We start from the raw sequence: 23,174 nt of genomic DNA on the forward strand, positions 1-23,174 counted from the left end.
AAAAAAATGTGAATTTTGTGACTGTACTATTTAGTGTCATTGTTTTATAGATACCATAGTGAGAAAGGATTCATTTCGCAACTCCTACGGCTTCCACTAGATGTCAACGATCTTTATAAAGTTGTTTGAAGCGTCTATGATAAACAGAGAGCAAATTAGAATGCAAGGAAGTTGACACGTCGTCACTTCATTTTTTTGCGCCTGCGCATAAATCTGAGAAGCGTGAGTTTGTCATAATTGTTTATCTAGACATAGGATAGGTTGTGTGAAAATATTACTGATGTTTAACGTTAAAAATGGACCAAAAGATTAATGCTAAACAACGTTTGACATGTTTGAACGAACGTAAATAGATTATTTACTAGGTTTTTTTAGCTTTTCGGCGTGATTTTACACCCCCCCCACCACGTTTTGTGGGAGCATAATGAACGCTAACTACTTGGTGTTATTTGGACATAAATTATGAACTTTGTCAAAAGAAACCACATTTGTTCTGGACCTGCGATTCCTGGCAGTGCCTTCTGATGGAGATAATCAAAGGTAAGGGGATATTTACAATGTTATTATCGATATTAGATGATGCTAACTGTATAGCATAGCTTATTGTTCTTAGCATAGCACCCCGTTTATTGCAAAATGTGATTTCCCAGTAAAGTTATTTTGAGATCTGGCCATTCGGTAGCAATTACGAGATGATAATATATTATTCTTTGAATGACAATATTATAATTTACCAATGTTTTCGAATAATAATTTTGTTATGTTCACCGGAAGCATTTCAGAGAAGAAAAAAATCTGAATTTCACGCTACTGTAAAATGCTGTTTTTGGATATAAATATGAACTTGATGGAACAAAAAATGCATGTATTGTATAACATAATGTCCTAGGAGTGTCATCTGATGGAGATTGACAAAGGTTAGTGCATAATTCTAGCTGGTTTCTGCTTTTGGTGACGCCTGACCTTGAATTGAAAATGGATGTTTGTACTTTTGTGGCTATGTACTGTCCTAACATAATCTAACTTTATACTTTTGCCGTAAAGCCTCTTTGAAAATCGAACAATGTGGTTAGATTAAGGAGATGTTTATCTTTTAAATTGTGTAAAATAGTTGATTGTTTGAGAAATTGAAATTATTAGATTTTTTATGTTTTGAATTTCCAGCCTTGTTAGCAATCCCGACTCGGGGTTCATTGCTAACCTGTAGCCCCAACAGGTTTTAACTGCCTTGTTCAGGGGAAGAACGACAGATTTTTACCTTGTCAGCTCCGAGATTCGATCTAGCAACCTTTCGGTTACTGGCCCAATGTTCTAACCACTAGGCTACCTGCCACCCCATAGGCGAGAACTGGAACACACTGTCGTACATGTCGATCCAGAGCATCCCAAAAATGCTCAATTGGTGACATGTCTGGTGAGTATGCAGGCCATGGAAGAACTGGGACATGTTCAGCTTCCAGGAATGGTGTACAGATCCTTGCGACATGGGGCCGTGCGTTATCATGCTGAAACATGGAGGTGATGGCGACGGACGAATGGCACAACAATGGGCCTGAGGATCTCATCACGGCAATGTTCTCTCAAATTGTTTTTGTTCATCACTGAACAAATTTCAGGTCGGCTGAGCGCAAACTTGAACGTTGTGAAAATTCTGTGCAACTTCCAGTGCGCGTTAAAGTTACAGTTTTAACAGTAGCCAAGTACGCTACTGTGGCTATTTGATCATAATGTAGAGCTACCAGAGTGGGCTACCATAAAAAATAATGGATAAAATGTATCCCATAACATTTTTAACATGGAAATAGCTGTTCTATCATTCAGCCTACAGTAGCAGCCAATGTGGGGTGTTCAATGTAGGCCGACATTCCATGAGACTTTTGAAAAAAACATGCAGGTCAGTACAGGTGCATCAAAGCTGGGATCGAGAGACTAAAAAACAACTTCTATCTCAAGGCCATCAGACTGTTAAATAGCCATCACTAGCCAGCTACCACCCAGCTACTCAACCCTGCACATTAGAAGCTGCTGCTCTATATACATAGACATGGAATCAGTGGCCACTTTAATAATGTTTACATACTGCTTTACTAATCTCATATGTATATACTGTATTCTAGTCTAATATATTTTAGTCAATGCCACTCCGACATTGCTCGTCCTAATATTTATATTTCTTTATTAAATTTGTTTTACATGTGTATTTTTGTGAATTGTTATATACTATTGCCTGTTGGAGCAAGGAAAACAAGCATTTGCCTACACCTTACAGAGAACCAGACAAATTATGCTACGCTCTGCTTATTGGCTACTTCGCTTAATCAAGCATGTCCCAAAAAACAATACTGCCCCTTTAAGACAAAAAAAATCTCTCTTTTCAAAGATGTCTAGAAATGCACGTTTTGTGCTCTTGCAGGAAGCAATCACTGCCCTACTGCAGACTACAAATGATCTATAACTGGGCTAATAAATCATTAACTAACAAAGAATATTAAATTAATATGCACTCATCGCTACATGCAGCTATCACATCCAAATCAAATGCTTACTTACAAGCCCTTAACCAACAACGCAATTAAGAAAAATGTTCAGAATGTATTTACTAAAATAAAACAAATTCTAGTGTACAAATAATAATCATAATAAATTATTATTATTAAATAGCAACAAAAAATAACAGTAAGAGGCTATATACAGGTGGTACCAGTACAGAGTCAACATGCAGGGGCACAGGTTAGTCAAGGTAATTGATGCCGTCTCATCGTTGTCGGTGATCACTGTTGTGTCGTCGGCAAACTTAATGATGGTGTTGGAACCGTGCTTGGCAATGCAGTCATGGGTGAACAGGGAGTACAGGAGGGGACGGAGCACGTATCCGGAGGGGCCCCAGTGTTGAGGATCGCGTGGCAGGTGTTATTACCTACCCTTGCCACCTGAGGGCAGCCCTTTAGGAAGTCCAGGATCCAGTTACAGAGGGAGGTGCTTAGTCCCAGGGTCCTTAGCTTACTGATGAGCATTGAGGGCACTATGGTGTTGAACACAGAACATATTCCAGTATGTGCTAGAAAAACAGTCCAGTAGCTTAACATCTGCGTCATCTGACCACTTCCATATTGAGCGAGTCACTGGTACTTCTTGCTTTAGTTCTTGCTTGTAAGCAGGAGAAAATAATTATGGTGAGATTTGCCAAATGGAGGATGAGGGAGAGCTTTGAACGCATCTCTGTGTGTGGAGTAAAGGTGGTGGAGAATTTTTTTCTCCCTCTGGTTGCACATGTAACATGCTGGTAGAATTTAGGTAAAATGGATTTAAGTTTCCCTGCATTAATCAGGGCAAGGCGACCGGAAACATGACCGAATACAAACAGTGTAGGTATTCCCTCCGCAATGCAATCAAACAAGCTAAGCGTCAGTATAGAGACAAAGTAGAGTCGCAATTCAACGGCTCAGACACGAGAGGTATGTGGCAGGGTCTACAGTCAATCACCGACTACAAAAAGAAAACCAGCCCCGTCGCGGACCACAATGTCTTGCTCCCAGACAAACTAAACTTCTTTGCTCGCTTTGAGGACAATACCGTGCCACCAACACGGCCCGCTACCAAAACCTGCGGGCTCTCCTTCACTGCAGCCAACTTGAGTAAAATATTTAAACATGTTAACCCTCGCAAGGCTGCCGGCCCAGACGGCATCCCTAGCCACGTCCTCAGAGCATGCGCAGACCAGCTGGCTGATGTGTTTACGGACATATTCAATCAAACCTTATCCCAGTCGGCTGTTCCCACATTCTTCAAGAGGGCCATCATTGTTCCTGTTCCCAAGAGAGCTAACTGAGTGAGCTAAACGACTATCGCCCCGTAGCACTCACTTCCGTCATCATGAAGTGCTTTGAGAGACTAGTCAAGGACCATATCACCTCCACCCTACCTGACACCCTAGACCCACTTCAATTTGCTTACCGCCCCAATAGGTCCACAGACGACGCAATCACACTGCCCTAACCCATCCGGACAAAAGGAATACCTATGTAAGAATGCTGTTCATCGACTACAGCTCAGCATTTAACGCCATAGTACCCTCCAAACTCGTCATCAAGCTCGAGACCCTGGGTCTCGACCCCGCCCTGTGCAACTGGGTCCTGGACTTCCTGACGGGCCGCCCCAGGTGGTGAGGGTAGAAACAACATCTCCACCCCGCTGATCCACAACACTGGGGCCCCACAAGGGTGCGTTCTCAGCCCTCTCCTGTACTCTCTGTTCACCCATGACTGCGTGGCCATGCACGCCTCCAACTAAAATCATCAAGTTTGCAGACGACACTACAATGGTAGGTTTGATTACCAACAACAACGAGACGGCCAACTGGGAGGAGATGAGGGCCCTCGGAGTGTGGTGTCAGGTAAATAACCTCACACTCAATGTCAACAAAACAAAGGAAATGATTGTGGACTTCAGGAAACAGCAGAGGGAGCAGCCCCCTACCCACATCGACGGGACAGTAGCGAAGAAGGTGAAAAGTTAAGTTCCTCGGCGTACACATCACGGACAAACTGAAACGGTCCACCCACACAGACAGCGTGGTGAAGAAGGCACAGCAGTGCCTCTTCAACCTCAGGAGGCTGAAGAAATCTGGCTTGTCACCAAAAACACTCAAACTTTTACAGATGCACAATCGAGAGCATCCTGTCGGGCTGTATCACCGCCTGGTACGGCAACTGCTCAGCCCACAACCGTAAGGCTCTCCAGAGGGTAGTGAGGTCTTCACAACGCATCACCGGGGGCAAACTACCTGCCCTCCAGGACACCTACACCACCCGATGTAACAGGAAGGCCAAAAAGATCAAAAGACAACAACCCCCCGAGCCACTGCCTGTTCACCCCGCTATCGTCCAGAAGGCGAGGTCAGTACAGGTGCATCAAAGCTGGGACCGAGAGACTGAAAAACAGCTTCTACCTCAAGGCCATCAGACTGTTAAACAGCCATCACTAACATTGAGTGGCTGCTGCCAACATACTGACTCATCTCTAGCCACTTCAATAATAAAAAATTGGACGTAATAAACGTATCACTAGTCACTTTATATAATGTTTACATACCCTACATTACTCATCTCATATGTATATACTGTATGATCTACTGCATCTTGCCTATGCCGTTCGACCATCGCTCATCCATATATTTTTATGTACATATTCTTAAATCATTCCTTTACACTTGTGTGTATAAGGTAGTTGTTGTGAAATTGTTAGATTACTTGTTAGATATTACTGTATGGTCGGAACTAGAAGCACAAGCATTTCACTATATTCGCATTAACATCTGCTAACCATGTGTATGTGACAAATAACATTTGATTTGACGTCAGTCAGGAAGTTAAAGCTTGGTCGCAAATGGGTCTTCCAAATGGACAATGACCCCAAGCATACTTCCAAAGTTGTGGCAAAATGGCTTAAATGGACAACAAAGTCAAGGTATTGGAGTGGCCATCACAAAGCTCTGACCTCAATCCTATAGAACATTTGTGGGCAGAACTGAAAAAGCATGTGCCAGCAAGGAGGCCTACAAACCTGACTCAGTTACACCAGCTGTCAGGAGGAATGGGCCAAAATTCATCCATCTTATTGTGGGAAGCTTGTGGAAGGCTACCCAAAACTTTTGACCCAAGTTAAACAATTTAAAGGCAATGCTACCAAATACGAATTGAGTGTATTTAAACTTCTGACCCACTGGGAATGTGATGAAAGAAATAAAAGCTGAAATCATTCTCTACTATTATTCTGACATTTCACATTCTTAAAATAAAGTGGTGATCCTAACTGACCTAAGACAGGGAATTTGTACTAGGATTAACTGTCAGGAATTTAAATGTATTTGGCTAAGGTGTATGTAAACCTCTGACTTCAACTGTATATATATATATATAGCCTCAATTTCTCCAAAACATAGACTTATCTTTCATTTGACACCCAATTTGAAATGGTCTTATGAATTTCACATGTTGGTGCTCATGGATCCTTTTACATGGAAATAACCTATTATCAATTCATTGCTTGAAAATTACCATCGCTTGGAAGTGCTATAGATTGGAGAAGAGATGTGTGTTGGAGGGCAGGTTTGTGTGTAGGCCTGCACAGCTCATTAGAATCACAAAAGGAAAATCCACAACATGATTGGTGTAAAAATAAGAATAAACATATAAGCCCATTTCTCTAACACAAGGGAAATCATGCATACATACAGGGATATTGAGGAGCAGCAAATTAGCTGTTCTGATCTAGAAGGAACACAGAATTCCTGATCAGCCCACAGACATGAAAAAACATGACCGTATAAACACCTGGAAAATGTTTTTAGTTCTAGTGTTCAAATGAGGACATTTTCACATGGCATAGTGGTAGAGTAAGTAACATTCCAGGGACCTGGGCTTGTGGAAGGACCACAAGTTGACAAAAACTGTTCTAGTCTGGTATTGAAATCCAAAAGGGTTGTTCCACCTCAAAAAGCACAAGAAAGAAGATTAACACCCACCATCTCAGATTGTTGTGAAATCGTTTCTGTAGTTAGCAACAGATACGATTAGCATTCCTGAAACATTATATTGTTTAAATATAATCCGATCTCAGAAAAACAGAGAACTGATACTGTATAGTGGATGTTGGGTGGGATTGGCAAGGGTGTGAGGGGTCCATGAGTGTCTTTTTTGGTGGGCAGATTCCTCATGTCTCACACCTTGGTAGGAAAATCAGATGTTGGTACTATATTTATTGAATATTATCTGAATCTTACAAATTAAAAGGACAATTTTGGGCGCAATCAATTAGCGTAATTTCCCAGAGATAAAATGTTATTTCAACAAAATAATGTTTTGGGAATGCCAGTGTTACCTGTTTCTAACTACAGAAAAATCTGATGTGGGTGTCATGGCTTGCTGAAATGACATGGAACAACTCAAAAAGGTAAAACCACATCTTTTTCTTAATCATCCCACCAGGATGTTTGAAATGTATTGCTTCGTTTTAGGACAGTGAAATAATCTGCTGTATAAATTGCAGAGGGGCATTGGATCATCCGTTTTATTACTCTGGACAAAACTCTGAGTTGTGTGTGAGCAACTGCAACAATGTTTGCCAAATTCGCCGATATTTCATAGAACCAAAACATCCGTCTCCAAATAAGAACTGTTTAATTTACCAGGACTCTTTCCAACACAGTAGCCTCCAAGACCTGTCCTTACATGCCAAACATACATAACTGTAGCCATCTCTGGCTGGACCACCAGTTCGCAGCTTTCATGAGGTAAGTATAGACAGACAGTACTGCTAAGATGCAGCTGGACTGATAAACACAGGGTTCAATTCAAATTTGCAACGTTTCATTTTTCATGCAGTAGACCCCCCCATGGCCAAAAAACTCAGGATGATTTTGTGGTACTGTAAAAACATGCAACTACCAGTTAAGACTCCACTCACAGATAGATGGTACCCATTTTTAGAATAAAAAGCACGTACGTACGTGGGCGGGCAGTTGTTCATAAACAAAGACGTGCATAAAATCAGCTATGGCGTGTGTTCCGTTTGAAATACAAGCACAGTCTGAGGAGGAGATGCCACAGACAAGCCTCTCATCCCAGAAGCCTTTCCCGATTTAACGCCCTTAATAGCATGACATAGCTAAAGTTACAGGTCAGAGATTAGAGGTCAGGCCGTGTCACTGGCTCATGACCCCAATGGTGGTAACCTGACATGGCTTTAAAGGGGGCACTGACGTGTTGAATTAGCTCTGCATAGGAGTCGCCTTTAAATACAGATTTAGTATCAGATTACCCTACTCCCAATATTAACCTTAGACATTAGGCAGGTGAATAATATAACAAACCCTGAATCAGGGGTTAGGGACAACTTCCACCTTCACAATCAAAAATCAAATGTACAGTATTTTATAATACATTGAGACGGAATTGTCTCCATATTGCTTGAACCTATCCAGTCACCCCAGTTTCTCCAGAGAAAAAGCTTGGATGATGCCTGGGGTACGTTCACAACAACTTAACATCTGTGGGGATGTCTACGATGAGAGATTGATGAAGTTAAATTGTGACTCAGATAAAGTTTTGAAAAGTTGCAGATCCTGAAGGCACCCACAGGTTAGATCAGCAAGGTTAAACCCAAACCAATTAAGCTGATCAGAACCAGTGAAGACAAAGAAGAACATTAAGACGAAGCAGCTGCTTTACAAATGGGATGCACTGTTGAGCGATACAGCCCAAAGGGGTTCGTGCTGATTGTACAGAGATTGTGACAGCCGGTTAAATGGAGTCGAAGAGAGGAGGTCGAAGAGAGAAAGAGGGTGAGCTTGAGTCAGTTAATGTCGAGGAAAAAAGGGAGATGATTTGTGAAAGAAGAATGGTAGAAAGTGTAAGCAGAGTGAGATGTACGCCAGATCGAAGACAGGAGGAGAAATGGAAGTGAATGAGGGCGAAGTATCAGAGGTGGTAGGTGTGGTGAATTTCTCAGAGCTTGAGGCTGACAAAGAGGGTCAGGATAAAGGAGTATGACAGTAAGAGTGGCATTTTGGGAAAAAGTGGACCATTGCCTTTTGGCTGATCCATTTGTGGTTTAAGGGTGGGTGAAAACAGAGTGGGTGCTGCGGAATCAGTGAAGGTAGCCAGAAGTGGTCTTGTGATAATCGTTTGCGTTTCTGCTTGTCAAAGGGAGCAGGCGCTCCGCCTTAAACAAATCGGGACAAGAGGGGTGAATTGTTTTGCTCTCAAGGAAAGGGCGCAATTGAGGAGAATTACTGAGGTAGGGGTAAATGTGAAAGTTGACAAACTGAAGGGGAAGACAACCGGTGTTTGTGGTGCTCGTCGGATGGTGTGACGCAGACAGGGTGGCGTGAGTGGTGAAACAGAAGAGTCGTCTGTCCTTTGGAGTTTTGATGTTGAGTCTTTGCCCGACAAGGTGATGTTAGCATATAGAAGGTATCCGGTACGAGCTTCTGTGCCGAATACATTGCATCGTTACAGGCGTCAAGCTTATGGGCATGTGGCAGCAATGTGTAGGAGGGAGGATCCTAGGTGTGAGAAGTGTGCAGAAGTGCATGAGACAAAGGAATGTGTAGCATTGGGGAAAGTAGTGGTATGTGTTAATTGTAGGGGTGCCCATGGGGCTGGGGACCAGAAATGTCCAGTGCGAGAGTGGCAGGTTGAGGTTTCCAGGGTTTGAGTAGTGCAGAAGTTGTCATATGCTGAGGCAGTGAAGAAAGTAGAGGAAGATGGGTCAAGGGGGAGGGATCCTGAGAGGAGTGGTGTGAGTAGTAGATCTGTACCAGTACCGAGGGATAGATCAACAAGTGATTTGTTTCAGTAAGATTGGATTTTTAGCATTTATAACAATGGTTATCAACTGTACTGCAGGGATGGAACGTGAAGCACAGAAAATTGAGGTTGTTGTGACAGAGGCAGAGAGGTATTTGGGTGTGCGAGACTTTACATCAGAAGAGTAGTCTTCTCAACAAAGCCTGAATACATACACCACAGTTCAAAGGTTTGGGGTCACTTAGAAATGTCCTTGTTTTTGAAAGAAAATTACTTTTTTTTCTCTCCATTAAAATAACAAATTGATCAGAAATACAGTGTAGACATTATTAATGTTGTAAATGACGGTTGTAGCTGGAAACGGCTGATATTTTAGAATATCTACATGGGCGTCCAGAGGCACATTCTCAGCAACCATCACTCCTGTGTTCCAATGGCACGTTGTGTTAGCTAATCCATGTTTATCATTTTAAAAGGCTAATTGATCATTTGAAAACCGTCTTGCAATTATGTTAGCACAGCCGAAAACTGTTGTCTGTTTAAAGAAGCAATAAAACTGGCCTTCAGACTAGTTGAGTATCTGGAGCGTCAGCATTTGTGGGTTCGATTACAGGCTCAAAATGGCTAGAAACAAAGGACTGTCTTCTGAAACTCGTCAGTCTATTCTTGTTCTGAGAAATGAAGGCTATTCCATGTGAAAAGTTGCCAAGAAACTGAAGATCTCGTACAACGCTGTGTACTACTCCCTTCACAGAACAGCGCAAACTGGCTCTAACCCAAATAGAAAGAGGAGTGGGAGGCCCCTGTGCACAACTGAGCAAGAGGACAAGTACATTAGTGTCTAGTTTGAGAAAGACGCCTCACAAGTCCTCAACTGGCAGCTTCATTAAATAGTACCCACAAAACACCAGTCTCAACATCAGTGACGAGGCGACTCCGGGATGCTGGACTTCTAGGCAAAGTTCCTTAGTCCAGTGTCTGTGTTTTGCCCATTTTAACCTTATTGTTATTGGCCAGTCTGAGATATGGCTTTTTCTTTGCAACTCTGTCTAGAAGGCCAGCATCCTGGAGTCACCTCTTCACTGTTGACATTGAGACAGGTGTTTTGCAGGTCAAACAGTTCTATTTTAGTTTCATCAGACCAGAGGACATTTCTCCAAAAAGTATGATCTTTGTCCCCATGTGCAGTTGCAAACCGTAGTCTGGCTTTTTTGTGGCGGTTTTGGAGCAGTGGTTTCTTCCTTGCTGAGCGGCCTTTCAGGTTATGTCGATATAGGACTAGTTTTACTGTGGATATAGATACTTTTGTACCTTTTTCCTCCAGCATCTTCACGGGGTCCTTTGCTGTTGTTCTGGGATTGATTTGCACTATTCGCACCAAAGTACGTTCATCTCTAGGAGACAGAACGCGTCTCCTTCCTGAGAAGTATGACGGCTGCGTGGTCCCATGGTGTTTATACTTACGTATTATTGTTTGTACAGATGAACGTGGAAATTTCTCCTAAGGATGAACCAGACTTGTGGAGGTCTACAATTTTTTTCAGAGGTCTTGGGAAAATCAAAAGAAATCAGCCATGATGTCAAGCAGAGGCACTGAGTTTGAAGGTAGGCCTTGAAATACATCCACAGGTACACCTCCAATTGACTCAAATGATGTCAATTAGCCTATCAGAAGCTTCTAAAGCCTCTAAAGCTCTTTAAAGGCACAGTCAACTTAGTGTATGTGAACTTCTGACCCACTGGAATTGTGATACAGTGAATTATAAGTGAAATAATCTGTCTGTAAACAATTGTTGGAAAAATGACTTGTGCCATGCACAAAGTAGATGTACTAACCGACTTGCCAAAAATATAGTTTGTTAAGAAGAAATGTGTGGAGTGGTTGAAAAACAAGTTTTAATGACTCCAACCTAAGTATATGTAAACTTCCGACTTCAACTGTATGTTCAAATCTTTCCAAAGCTGAGCCAAGTCAAAAACACATTTACATTAATCAAGTCAATAGGCATGCTCTGTAGTATGCTAAGAAAAAATACATACATGAAGCCAATGTTATCACATTGGACTCGAGCAACAGGCTAGAGACTTGCCCTCACAAATTGACTTGATATGAATATGAATCGGTCAGCTTACTGTGTCACTATTACTGCTGGGGATTTTCTAATCCAAAAATTATTTCAACTGACAAAACTGTAAAGCTGGGGGAGTGGGGGAATAAACGCCAATAACAGTTTTTATTCAGCTAAAATATTACACTCTGAATAATACTTTAGCTGAATAAAGTAACAATTTCTTATTTCTCACAAGCAGTGCACATACGCAACAAGGCATGATGGTTGTCACCTTTGCGAGGGCGCACACACACACCTGCCATTCAAGCCACTCCACCCAAAGACATTACTACTAACATTTAATGGGTAAATTACACTTTTGCACTCTTTACCATTTTGTCGCCTCCTTCCCCATGTTCTTTATTCCCCGGTTCCACTGCCTCGTCTGCCACACTCTTTTCTTCCTTCCCTTCGGTTTTTAGAGTGACGAAGTCTGAAGTGTGTTGGTTGTTGAAATACTCGTAATATTGGTGCACTTCTTCTAAACAGATGTCTATACCTTCTCCCTCTGACAAGGTTTCGGAGCCTGAAGAGGACTGGCTCCCGCTGTCGCTTCCAAGAGTCTCGAAGTGTTGCGCCTCCATAATGTTAGAGTCCACTAACACCCATCACGCCAGTTTCGGTTTATCAATATAAGTCACCGCGTATTATTGGTTAAAATGTTTACCCAGAGTAATGTCTACCTGTACACCGTTTAAGTCATATTGCGGTTTGAATGCACCGTGTTGCACGAACACCGTTGAAAAGTTCCATTCAGTGGAAGTTCCAAGGCTACAAAACTGACACAGCCGTTACATCCTTGGCTGCGTGCAATGCTGTTCGTAGCAAAAAGCGCCTGGAGTTGGTTTCATTTCATAACTCTGCCGACCAAAGGATCCGCTGTGCGCCGACAATCTTGTAATATGAATTCTAAAAGACAGACTGACATCCACCAGTGACGTGTTTTCATGGTGTCCCCCAAAAAATTACTAATAAAAAAAGCGAAATAATGTATCTTTCGTCTCCCTGTTTCATCATTTCCCTTCAATTCGCAAGATGCAGACTATCTCACATGAGAAAACATCTGAGCGAGTGAAACAACGCCCCTCTGTCTCTGGACGTGTAGGCCATCTATCTGATGCTGTCTGGTCCAAACGAGTATGACATTTTTGCTGCCCCTAGCAAGGGAAGCCAGCGAGCATTTGGCCTCCCTTGATAAAAAAAAGTATACAAAATTAGCCAATCAGTGTTGAGCTAAACTGAGCCAGCTCAACTGTGAATGGTCCTGGCCCTCCCCCCAAAAATGTCATGGGGATCCAGCTTGCATTCCTATCAGATTCCATTGAGTGCATATTTCATTGACATAAAAACTTGAATTGTTGCATCTCGTTGTCCTGTTCTCTAAAGCTAGCTTGCTAAAATTGTCCCTTTCCTAAATTAGGCATGGATGGAGACAGAGATTTGGACTTGTGGTTTTACTTAATTCTCCGTACTGGCCAATGACTATAAAGGCGATTCATTAATTAGCCATTCATTCATGCATTGTTGTGCCCCTGGCTTGAGAGGTAGCTAGCTGTAGAAGGCTAATGTTAACTAGCTAACGTTGCCCATAAATGGAAGTTTGGCTAGCAAGCAAGCATTTTAGCCAGGTAGCCTAGGACAACAAAAAATTGAAGCATGTACTAAATGACAGAATGATAGACATTTTGTCAACATGAAAGAGAGGATGGCGGCATTGGCGTTTCTCTGCAAGTAGGGTGAGTCAACATGTTTTTCTACTTGCACAAACGCACACACAGAAATCAGAACCATGAACAGCCACATCCTATTTAGCTTACGTTGATTGGACTAAATTGTTTTTGGTATCTTTTAGTTGTCACTGTATTAGACTAAGCAGAGGTGATTTGATGATGTTGAAATGTTGCTGGAATAGCTGAGGCAGCTCCTGTTTTCTTTGCAACTTGGGGTAACTCTCTGTGGTTCTAAATCCAGAGTAGTTTAGTGGTCCGTAAATGTCAAAAACATTAACTTGCTTGACCATGCTGTAGGTCATGTAACTGTTTATAACATGCAATATGCGTCATGGATTTCACTGGACAGAGGTTGCTATCCGGTTTTGTGATAAAACAAAGGTGTGGTTGAATTTATTCTGCCACTGTGTCTTATTGTCTCAGCCTTTAGGCCTATATCACGGTCGCAAGGCATATGAATTAACAGGTTATAGAGCAAACAACGCAATTATCACAACACAGGTTGTAATATTACATTGGTACCATGTGTGTAACACTCAATACGATGAGAGAGAATTGTGAGCTTTGCTCCTGTTGGCACCCAGATAATTTTGATCTGAATTTCCAGACACATTTTAACATGGAACCTTTTTTGCATAGTGGTGCTTTTCCATTTAGATCCCTGCACCAGGGTGTAGCCAGTGTCTTATGTTAAAGTAAGCTCTAGTGTTATTGTGTTTACATCAGAAGTGTGACACTAAAACTGCGTTTCCAAAACTGGGGGTCGCGGCCTGATTTGAAAATGGGGTTGCAAGAGAAACTCGGAAAGAAATGTGTGGTTAAAGTAGTCGACTGGATTTTAGCTGTTGTTTGCTAAAATCCACAACACAGGTTCTTTGCTTTCACAGGGAATATACAGTACCAGTCAAAAGTTTGGACACACATACTCATTCAAGGGTTTTTCTTTATTTTTGCTATTTTCTACATTGTAGAATAACAGTGAAGACATCACAACTATGAAATAAACATATGGAATCATGTAGTAACCAAAAAAGTGTTGAACAAATGAAAATATATTAAAAAAAATTGATTCTTCAAAGTAGCCACCCTTTGCCTTGTCAGCTTTGCACACTCTTGGCATTCTCTCAACCAGCTTCACCTGGAATGATTTTCCAACAGTCTTGAAGGAGTTCCCAAATATACTGAGCACTTGTTGGCTGCTTTTCCTTCACTCTACGGTCCAACTCATCCCTGTCACGTATACTCCCTCTCCAGCCTCTAGGTCATCAGGCTGTTGATTATCCCGCACACCTGTCACCATCGTCAAGCACACCAGTGCCTTACGACACTCACCTGGACTCCATCATCTCCTTGATTATCTTCCCTATATCTGTCACTACCCTTGAATCTTTCCTCAGGTGTTATTGACTCTGTTTCATGTCAGTGCGTTGTTTGTGTTTCGAGTTTATTGTTTTGTTTATTTATTAAAGTACTCACTCCCTGTACTTGCTTCCCGACTCTCAGCGCACTCGTTACAATCCCAAACCATCTCAATTGGGTTGAGGTCAGGTGATTGTGGAGGCCAGGTCATCTGATGCAGCACTCCATCACTCTCCTTCTTGGTCAAATAGCACAGCCTGGAGGTGTGTTGGGTCATTGTCCTGTTGAAAAACAAATGATAGTCCCACTAAGAGCAAACCAGATGGGATGGTGTATCACTGCAGAATGCTGTGGTAGCCATGCTGGTGAAGTGTGCCTTGAATTCTAAATAAATCACTGACAGTATCACCAGCAAAGCATGCTTCACGTGGCAACCACACATGCAGAGATCATCTGTTCACCTACTCTGCGTCTCACAAAGACACGGCGGTTGGAAACAAAAATCTAAAATGTAGACTCATCAAACCAAAGGACAGATTTCCACCAGTCTAATGTCCATTGCTCGTGTTTCTTGGCCCAAGCAAGTCTCTTCTTCTTATTGGTGTCCTTTAATAGTGGTTTCTTTGCAGCAATTCAACCATGAAGGCCTGATTCATTCTCCTCTGAACAGTTGATGTTGAGATGTGTCTGTTATTTGAACTCTGTGAAGCATTTATTTGGGCTGCAATTTCTGAGGCTGGTAACACTAATGAACTTATCCTTTGCAGCAGAGGTAACTTTTGGTCTTCCTTTCCTGTGGTGGTTCTGATGAGAGACAGTTTCATCATAGCGCTTGATGTTTTTTTTCAACTCTGGGTCTTCCTTTCCTGTGGCAGTCCTCATGAGAGCAAGTTTCATCATAGCTCTTGATGTTTTTTTGCAACTCTGGGTCTTCCTTTCCTGTGGCAGTCCTCATGAGAGCAAGTTTCATCATAGCGTCTCACCTTTATGCTAAGGGTCAAAATGCACTTTCAATGGGTTGCTACTTCCAACTCCACCCCAGCTATTCCTACTGAATCACTACATTGGTGGCAGGCAGTAGTGGGATAACCCCCCAGTCTCTCAGGCCTGTGTTGGACGTGATTTTCGTTTAGCTTGTTCATAATCAGATATCTCTATCAATGCTGAGCTCTTTTATCACATTGTTGTTTGCTGATGTGTTTTCTTTCCCTAATGCACTGTATCATCTGTAGATTTTGACTCCCATACTGTAATGAATTACATGCCTCTTAACTACTACCACACAAACACACACAGAGGTTAGGAGAATAGGGTACTGGAATCATTTGAAATAGTGATAAACAACTGAAAAACGGGTCTGTTTCATTTGAGGAAGTGAGTAATATGCGATGTCCTGGTGCTTGTTTCCGCAATAATGATTTGCAATCGTTACAGAAGATGGATGCAACCAGCTCCAAAGCCTTTAGAATTGGGTAAACATACTGTAAAATATTAGTGGAATTGTTTTAAGAAGCGTTTTGGACCTAGACTTGGCACTCCGGGTTTCGCTTGCAATGCGGTAGCAGAGAGAACAGTCTATGACTAGAGTTTTTCCAATTTTTACGGCCTTCCTCTGACACCGCCTGGTATTGAAGTCTTGAATGGCAGGAAGCTTGGCCCCAGTGATGTACTGGGCCGTATGCACTACCCTCTGTAGTGCCTTGCGGTTGGAGGCTGAGCAGTTGCCATACCAGGCGGTGATGCAACAAGTCAGGATGCTCTCGATGGTGCAGCTGTAGAAAGTTTTGAGGATCTGAGAACCCATGCCAAATCTTTTCAGTCTCCTGACGGGGAATAGGCGTTGTCTGCCCTCTTCACAACTGTTTTGGTGTGTTTGGACCATGATAGTTTGTTGGTGATGTGGACACCAAGGAACTTGAAGCGCTCAACCTGCTCCACTATAGCCCCATCGATGAGAATGGGGGCGTGCTCGGTCCTCATTTTCCTGTAGTCCTCAATCATCTCCTTTGTCTTGATCACGTTGAGGGAGAGGTTGATATTCTGGCACCACATTGCCAGGTCTCTGACCTCCTCCCTATAGGTTGTCTCATCGTTGTCTGTGATCAGGCCTACCACTGTTGTGTCGTCGGCAAACTTAATGATGGTGTTGGAGTCGTGTGTGGCCTTGCAGTCATGGGTGAACAGGGAGTACAGGAGGGGACTGAGCACACACCCCTGGGGGGCCCCCCATGTTGAGGATCAGCATGGCAGATTTGTTTTATCCATTTTAGAATAGGGCTGTAATGTAACAAAATGTGGAAAATGGGAAGGGGTCTGAATACTTTCCGAATGCACTGTATTTACCCCAGTGATCAGAATTGGTTTAAAGACATATTTTCGTTGCTTTTTGACCGTCTTTTCAACCAAAAAGTGTTGTGCTCACATGCTGTTTTTTGTTATTTCGTTTTCGTTTTGTTATTTCTTAATTCGTGTCCAATTAAGATCCTGCTGAGGCAAAGATCCTGCAATGGCTTGTTGTAATGTACCCCTTTTGGTGCTTAGTAATGATCATAACAACTCAATGATATCATTTAGATTTGGTTTTTATTTAATCCATGTAGTTATATTTATTGAATCCATAGTATCATTCACAGCATGTACTATGATCATGTTATTTTTCCATTTACCTGTGAATCCCCCCTTTCTGAGGAAGTGAAGGGAGACGTATTTATTTGTCATATTGTGTTATGGTACAATGTTCAATGGTCTGCGTCTTGACATTTGTGCTATCATGTTGTCCACTAGGGGGTAGTGTCAACCAAGAGAATAATGCAAAATACAGCATGAGTGATAGGGACCAGTTCTGACATGGGTGTCAAACTCAATTCCTGGAGGACCCAGTGTCGGCGGGTTTTCGCTCCTCCCTTCTACTGGATTGATCAATTAGGGTAATTGATTAGTTGGGATTAGGAACTCCCCTCACCTTGTTGATAAGTCTTAATTGGACATGAATTGAAAGGAAATAACAAACCCAATGAGCGCAATACTTTTTGGTTGAAAAGACAGTCAAAAAACGATGAAAATATGTCTTCCAACCAATTTTGATCACTGGGGTAAATACAGTGCATTCGGAAAGTATTCAGACCCCTTCCCTTTTTCCACATTGTTACGTTGCAGCCCTATTTTAAAATGGATTTAAAAAATCCTCAATATACATGCAATACCCCATAATGACAAAGCAAAAACAGGGTTTTTGAAATTTGCAAATGTATTTAAATACAAAACAGAAATACCTTATTTACATAAGCATTCAGACCCTTTGCTATGAGACTTGAAATTGATCTCAGGTGCATCCTGTTTCCATTGATCATCCTTTAGATGTTTCTGCAACTTTATTGGAGTCCACCAGTGGTAATTCAATTGATTGTACATTATTTGGAAAGGCACACACCTGTCTATATAACGTCCCACAGTTGACAGTGCATGTTAGAGCAAAAACCAAGCCATGAGGTTGAAGGAATTGTCCATAGACAATTCCGAGACAGGATTGTGTCAAGGCACAGATCTGGGAAAGGGTATCCAAAACATTTCTGCAGCATTGAAGGTCCCCAAGAACAGTGGGCTCCATCATTCTTAAATGGAAGAAGTTTGGAACCACCGCCCGGCCAAACTGAGCAATCGGGGGAGAATGGCCTTGATTGGGGAGGTGACCAAGAACCCAATGGTCACTCTGACAGAGCTCCAGAGTTCCTATGTGGAGATGGGAGAACCTTCCAGAAGGACAACCATCTCTGCAGCACTCTACCAATCAGGCTTTTATGGTAGAGTGGCCAGACGGAAGCCATCCTCAGTAAAATGCACATGACAGCCCGTTTGGAGTTTGCCAAAAGCCATCTAAAGGACTCTCCGACCATGAGAAACAAGATTCTCTTTTCTGATGAAACCTAGATTGAACTCTTTGGCCTGAATGCCAAGCGTCACGTCTGGAGGAAACCTGGCACCATCCCTACAGTGAAACATGGTGGTGGCAGCATCATGCTGTGGGGATGTTTTTCAGCGGCAGGCACTGGGAGACTAGTCAGGTCCTCAGACTGCGACGAAGGTTCACCTTCCAACAGGACAACAACTCTAAGCACCCATCCAAGACAAAGGCAGGAGTGGCTTTGGGACAAGTTTCTGAATGTCCTTGAGTGGCCCAGCCAGACCCCAGACTTTAACTCGATCGAACATCTCTGGAGAGATCTGAAAACAGCTGTGCAGCTCGAGAGGATCTGCAGAGAAAAATGGGAGAAACCCCCCAGATACAGGTATGCCAAGCTTGTAGCGTCATACCCGAGAAGACTCAAGGCTATAATCGCTGCCAAAGGTTCTTCAACAAAGTACTGAGTAAAGGGTCTGAATGCTTATGTAAATGTGATTTCATTTATTTTGTAATTTTTTTTAATATGAAAACTTTTTTTAAAAACTGTTTTTGCTTTGTCATTATGGGGTATTGTGTGTAGATTGAGGGTGGAAAAAACAATTTAATACATTTTAGAATAAAGCGGTAACGTAACAAAATGTGGAAAAGGTCAAGGGGTCTGAATACTTTCCAAATGCACTGTATTAACTTATTTCACAGTTTTGTCTTAGTTCTCTTCTATGTAGACCCATATATGAACAACTTATTTTTGCTTTCTAATTTTATGTTCAAAATCTGACAATAATTAGAGTTTAGTACATTTGCTAAATGAACTGTAAGATTGAAAAATATTGTATACTATTCAGGCCTCTTTTTAGTTGTATTAATAGTCTTTGAGTTATGAGTGTTGATTTTACAGTAATTTCCTAAAGATGATCAGTAAATCCTCATATGCATAACATCGCTTTCCTCATTAGCCAGAGAAGCAAATGTATTTTGGAATCTTATTGTCTTACCATGTTCCCTCCATTTTGACTCACACATTGGGTTTACAGTTTAATCATACTCTCTCCACAATTGAACAAAAACAATGCAATTACTAACTAACTACAGTTATTAGGAAGATTTCATAAGTCCATCACAGGTTCCATCATCAATAAGATGGGTGAAGATTACTATGCTCTCTTAAAAGCATTGGCATTATGGTGTACACTTCAAAGTGAGCTGTTATAACTCTTCAGAAGGTTATATCCTGTTCTCAAGAAAGACAAGCAGTTTCTAAAGGTAGAACAACAACCCATTGATCTTGCTACTGGATCCTTTAATCACCCACACATGACACTGATTTCCAGGTTGATAAGTAGAGTATTTGGGTGGGGAATTTCACAAACACACACACTTTTGCTAATTTAGCACACATCAGTTTAGAAATTAGTTTAGTTTCAATGAGTAACTCAGCGAGGGTCCTCTCTTCCGTATGCTGTTCAGGGACCACCATTTTTAGACAGGGGGTTCAAAATTAACGCTAGACATTTTCATAGGCCACTCAGTGATGCAGTAGTAAAAAAAATAGGTGGGTAAACTCCGATCGCCGGTCATGGTGGAAAAAGTAACTCTACCTATACTTTCAATGCATTTTTCTGCAAAAGGTGGGTAAACTGTTTGGCAAAGAAAAAGCGGAAAAACGGTGTTTACTTGCGTTAACCCGCAACTACAACACTGTGAGACGTGCCTCTAAATGCAACAATCTAGATCCAACCCAAAATGAGTATAATTACATTATTCAAAAAGGTGCTTTCGGGGCAACTTCTGCCACCAATCGACAATGAACATCAGATACAGTAACAAAAATCTGAATTACTGTACAATGACTGACTTCTTTATTTCTCCCATGTCAGCAAATGCAGCAGTTTTGAGTTTACAATGAAGAGAGTAGAGCACACTAAACAGGGACATTTCTGTGTCGGTTTTCTCAGAACCTTATCAGAGTATGTGATCTCCACTTATATGAAACCACGGTTTAGTTAGAAGATGACTTACTAAAGGAAAGTATGAAAGTGATAATATATCAGCCCTTCTCAACTAACTGGAATCAAGTTACTAGCTTGTCCTATTACTAGCTCGTTCAACCTCTCTTTGGTATCGTCTGAGATCCCTAAAGATTGGAAAGCTGCCACAGTCATCCCCACCGTACCCACTGTACCTTCTCCACTATTCAATCTGGTTTCTGAGCTGGTCATGGGTGCACCTCAGCCACGCTCAAGGTCCTAAACGATATTATAACCGCCACAGCAGTCTTCATCGACCTGGCAAAGGCTTTCGACTCTGTCAATCACCGCATTCTTATCGGCAGACTCAATAGCCTTGGTTTCTCAAGTGACTTCTTCACCTGGTTCACCAACTACTTCTCAGACAGAGATCAGTGTATCAAATCAGAGGGCCTGTTGTCCGGACCTCTGGCAGTCCCTATGGGGGTGCTACAGGGTTCAATTCTCGAGCCGACTCTTTTCTCTGTATATTTCAATGATGTCGCTCTTGCTTCTGGTGATTCTCTTTTCCACCTCTACGCATGAATGACATGCATGTCAATCTCTCATGGCTCAAAGTGGAAGAGAGATTGACTTCCTCACTACTTGTTTTTGTAAGAGGTGTTGACAAGCTGAATGTACAGAAATGTCTGTTTTAAAATACTTGCACACAGCTCGGACACCCATGCATACCCCACAAGACATGCCTACCAGAGGTCTCTTCACAGTCCCCAAGTCCAGAACAGACTATGGGAGGCGCACAGTACTACATAGAGCCATGACTACATGGAACTCTATTCCACATCAGGTAACTGATGCAAGCAGTTTAATCAGATTTTAAAAAACAGATAAAAATACACCTTATGGAACAGCGGGATCTGTGAAGAGACACAAACAAAGGTACAGACACATGTATACACATACATTGTGATATTGTTGTATTGTGGCTTTAAACATTTTGTGTTGTAGTGGTGTAATAATGTTATATGATGCACTGTTTTATATGTAATGTAAGTGCTTTAATATGTTTGAACCCCTTGGCAGCAGCTAATGGGGATCCCTAATAAATACAAATATTATCCCTGGGGCCGGCCCGTCTGGAACTCAATGATCCAGTTGCAGATGGAGGTGTCCAGGGTTCTGAGCTTGGTGTCGAGCTTGGAGGGAACAACAGTGTTGAATGCTGAACTGTAGTCAAAGAACAGCACTCTCACATAGGTGTTCCTCTTGTCCCGATGTGTTACGTCAGCCTCGGAGAGCGAAAGCACCTGGTCGTCCGGGGAAGCGAGAGTCTTCCTGGATGGCTCGGTATCGTCTGCCTCGAAGCAAGAATAAAATGTGTTAATCTCGTCTGGGAGGGAGGCTTCAGTGGGAACCACACAGCTGGATTTTCCTTTGTAGTCCGAGATATTCTTTAGTCTTTTGCCACATGCATCGCAAGACTGAGTTTTCAAACATCAATTCAAGTTTGAGTATGTATTGTCTTTTTGCATCCCGAATGGATTTCCGCAGCTCGTACCTGCTTGCCTTGTATGTGTTGCGGGCCACAGAGTCATCTTGGTTTGTTCTGCTGCAGTACGGGTTCTAAGCATGGTACGGATATCTCCATTCATCCAGGAATTTTGGTTGGGTTATGTCCGGATTGTTATTGGGGTACATCATCAACACATTTTCTAATGAGCAGAAAAAACAAGGAAAATTTGGACAAGTGGGGACATTTCACCGGTCCCCACAAGGAAAAAGTCAATTTTAGGCTTAGGGGTTAGGGTTACGGTTAGACTTAGTGTTAGGGTTATGGGTTCGGGGTTAGGAGTCAGGTTTAGGGGTTTGGGGTTAAGGTTGGTTACGGTTAGGTTAAGGGTTAGGGTTAGGCTTAGGGATAGGGAAAATAGGACTTTGAATGGGAATCAATTGTTTGGTCCCCACAAGGATAGTAAAACAAATGTGTGTGTGTGTGTAAATATATATATACTGTGTGTGTGTGTGTGTTAATTTGTCAACTATTAAAACACTAAGACAATGATCTTGAAAATCCTGAAAAAGGCTGGCTGAAGAGTCAGTTGAGTCTGTGTTTCATAGGAAGGTGCTCTTTCCTGTACCCTCTCCACTTAGACAATTGAAATTCACCATTTGTTGGTGCACAGAAGGATAGTTTTACCACGCACAGCAGGCACGTGCACAGAGAGCGCTCTAGGAGTGACTGAGCACCTGCCCTTTTGCCCACCTAGGAGAAAGTGCCTTTTCAGATTCGTAGCATTATTAATAAAATAAGCAGAAGCACAAGCGGAATCTACGGCGGCGCCTAGTCTTAGTTGGCTACTTTATGGTCGTCTCTCAAAGTCAGGGACAGGGAAGGGTTAAATTCGACTGTTTTTAAGTGGGCATATAGCGCATACGTTGCAGCAGACCAAACTCCAATCACAGGTAAAGAGTTAAATTGTTACAAAAGCCTAGCTAGCAGTTAGCTAGCTAACTAGTTGGCTGATTTCCATCATTTACATTCGCTATGATCAGCTGATAGCCCTCCCGTATTTTCCCTCTCTACGAGCAGTAAGCTAGCGAGGTAGCTTCAATGCAACACATTCTGGGAGTCCGTTGGGACATTAGGCTGACATTGGGACTCCCGCATCAGCCCAATGTCCCAAAAGACTCCCAGAATGAGTTGCATCGAAGCTATAGGCTAGGTAGCTTAGAGTGGGATGCTTTTTTCAAAAAAGAAAAGCCTATGCTAAAAAAAAGTGTATATATGTGTGTGTGTG

The 23,174-nt window shown here is 42.2% G+C and overlaps 1 protein-coding gene across 3 annotated transcripts in view; it reads right to left on the reverse strand.

Moving 5' to 3' along the window:
* Positions 1-12,539, reverse strand: part of LOC106563017 (microtubule-associated serine/threonine-protein kinase 1) — a 196,783-nt gene extending 184,244 nt beyond the window's left edge. For 2 of the 3 annotated variants that reach the window (XM_014128197.2, XM_014128196.2), the window contains exon 1: positions 11,752-12,539. In XM_014128197.2, the coding sequence (XP_013983672.2) occupies positions 11,752-12,003 (252 nt within the window). In that variant the 5' untranslated portion in view covers positions 12,004-12,539. The remainder of the gene's footprint in view (positions 1-11,751) is intronic. The other variant, XM_014128199.2, reaches the window with a different exon arrangement.
* Between the last annotated feature and the right edge of the window lie 10,635 nt (positions 12,540-23,174).

This window comes from Salmo salar, chromosome ssa11, assembly GCF_905237065.1.
Source record: "Salmo salar chromosome ssa11, Ssal_v3.1, whole genome shotgun sequence".
Lineage (NCBI taxonomy): Eukaryota > Metazoa > Chordata > Actinopteri > Salmoniformes > Salmonidae > Salmo > Salmo salar.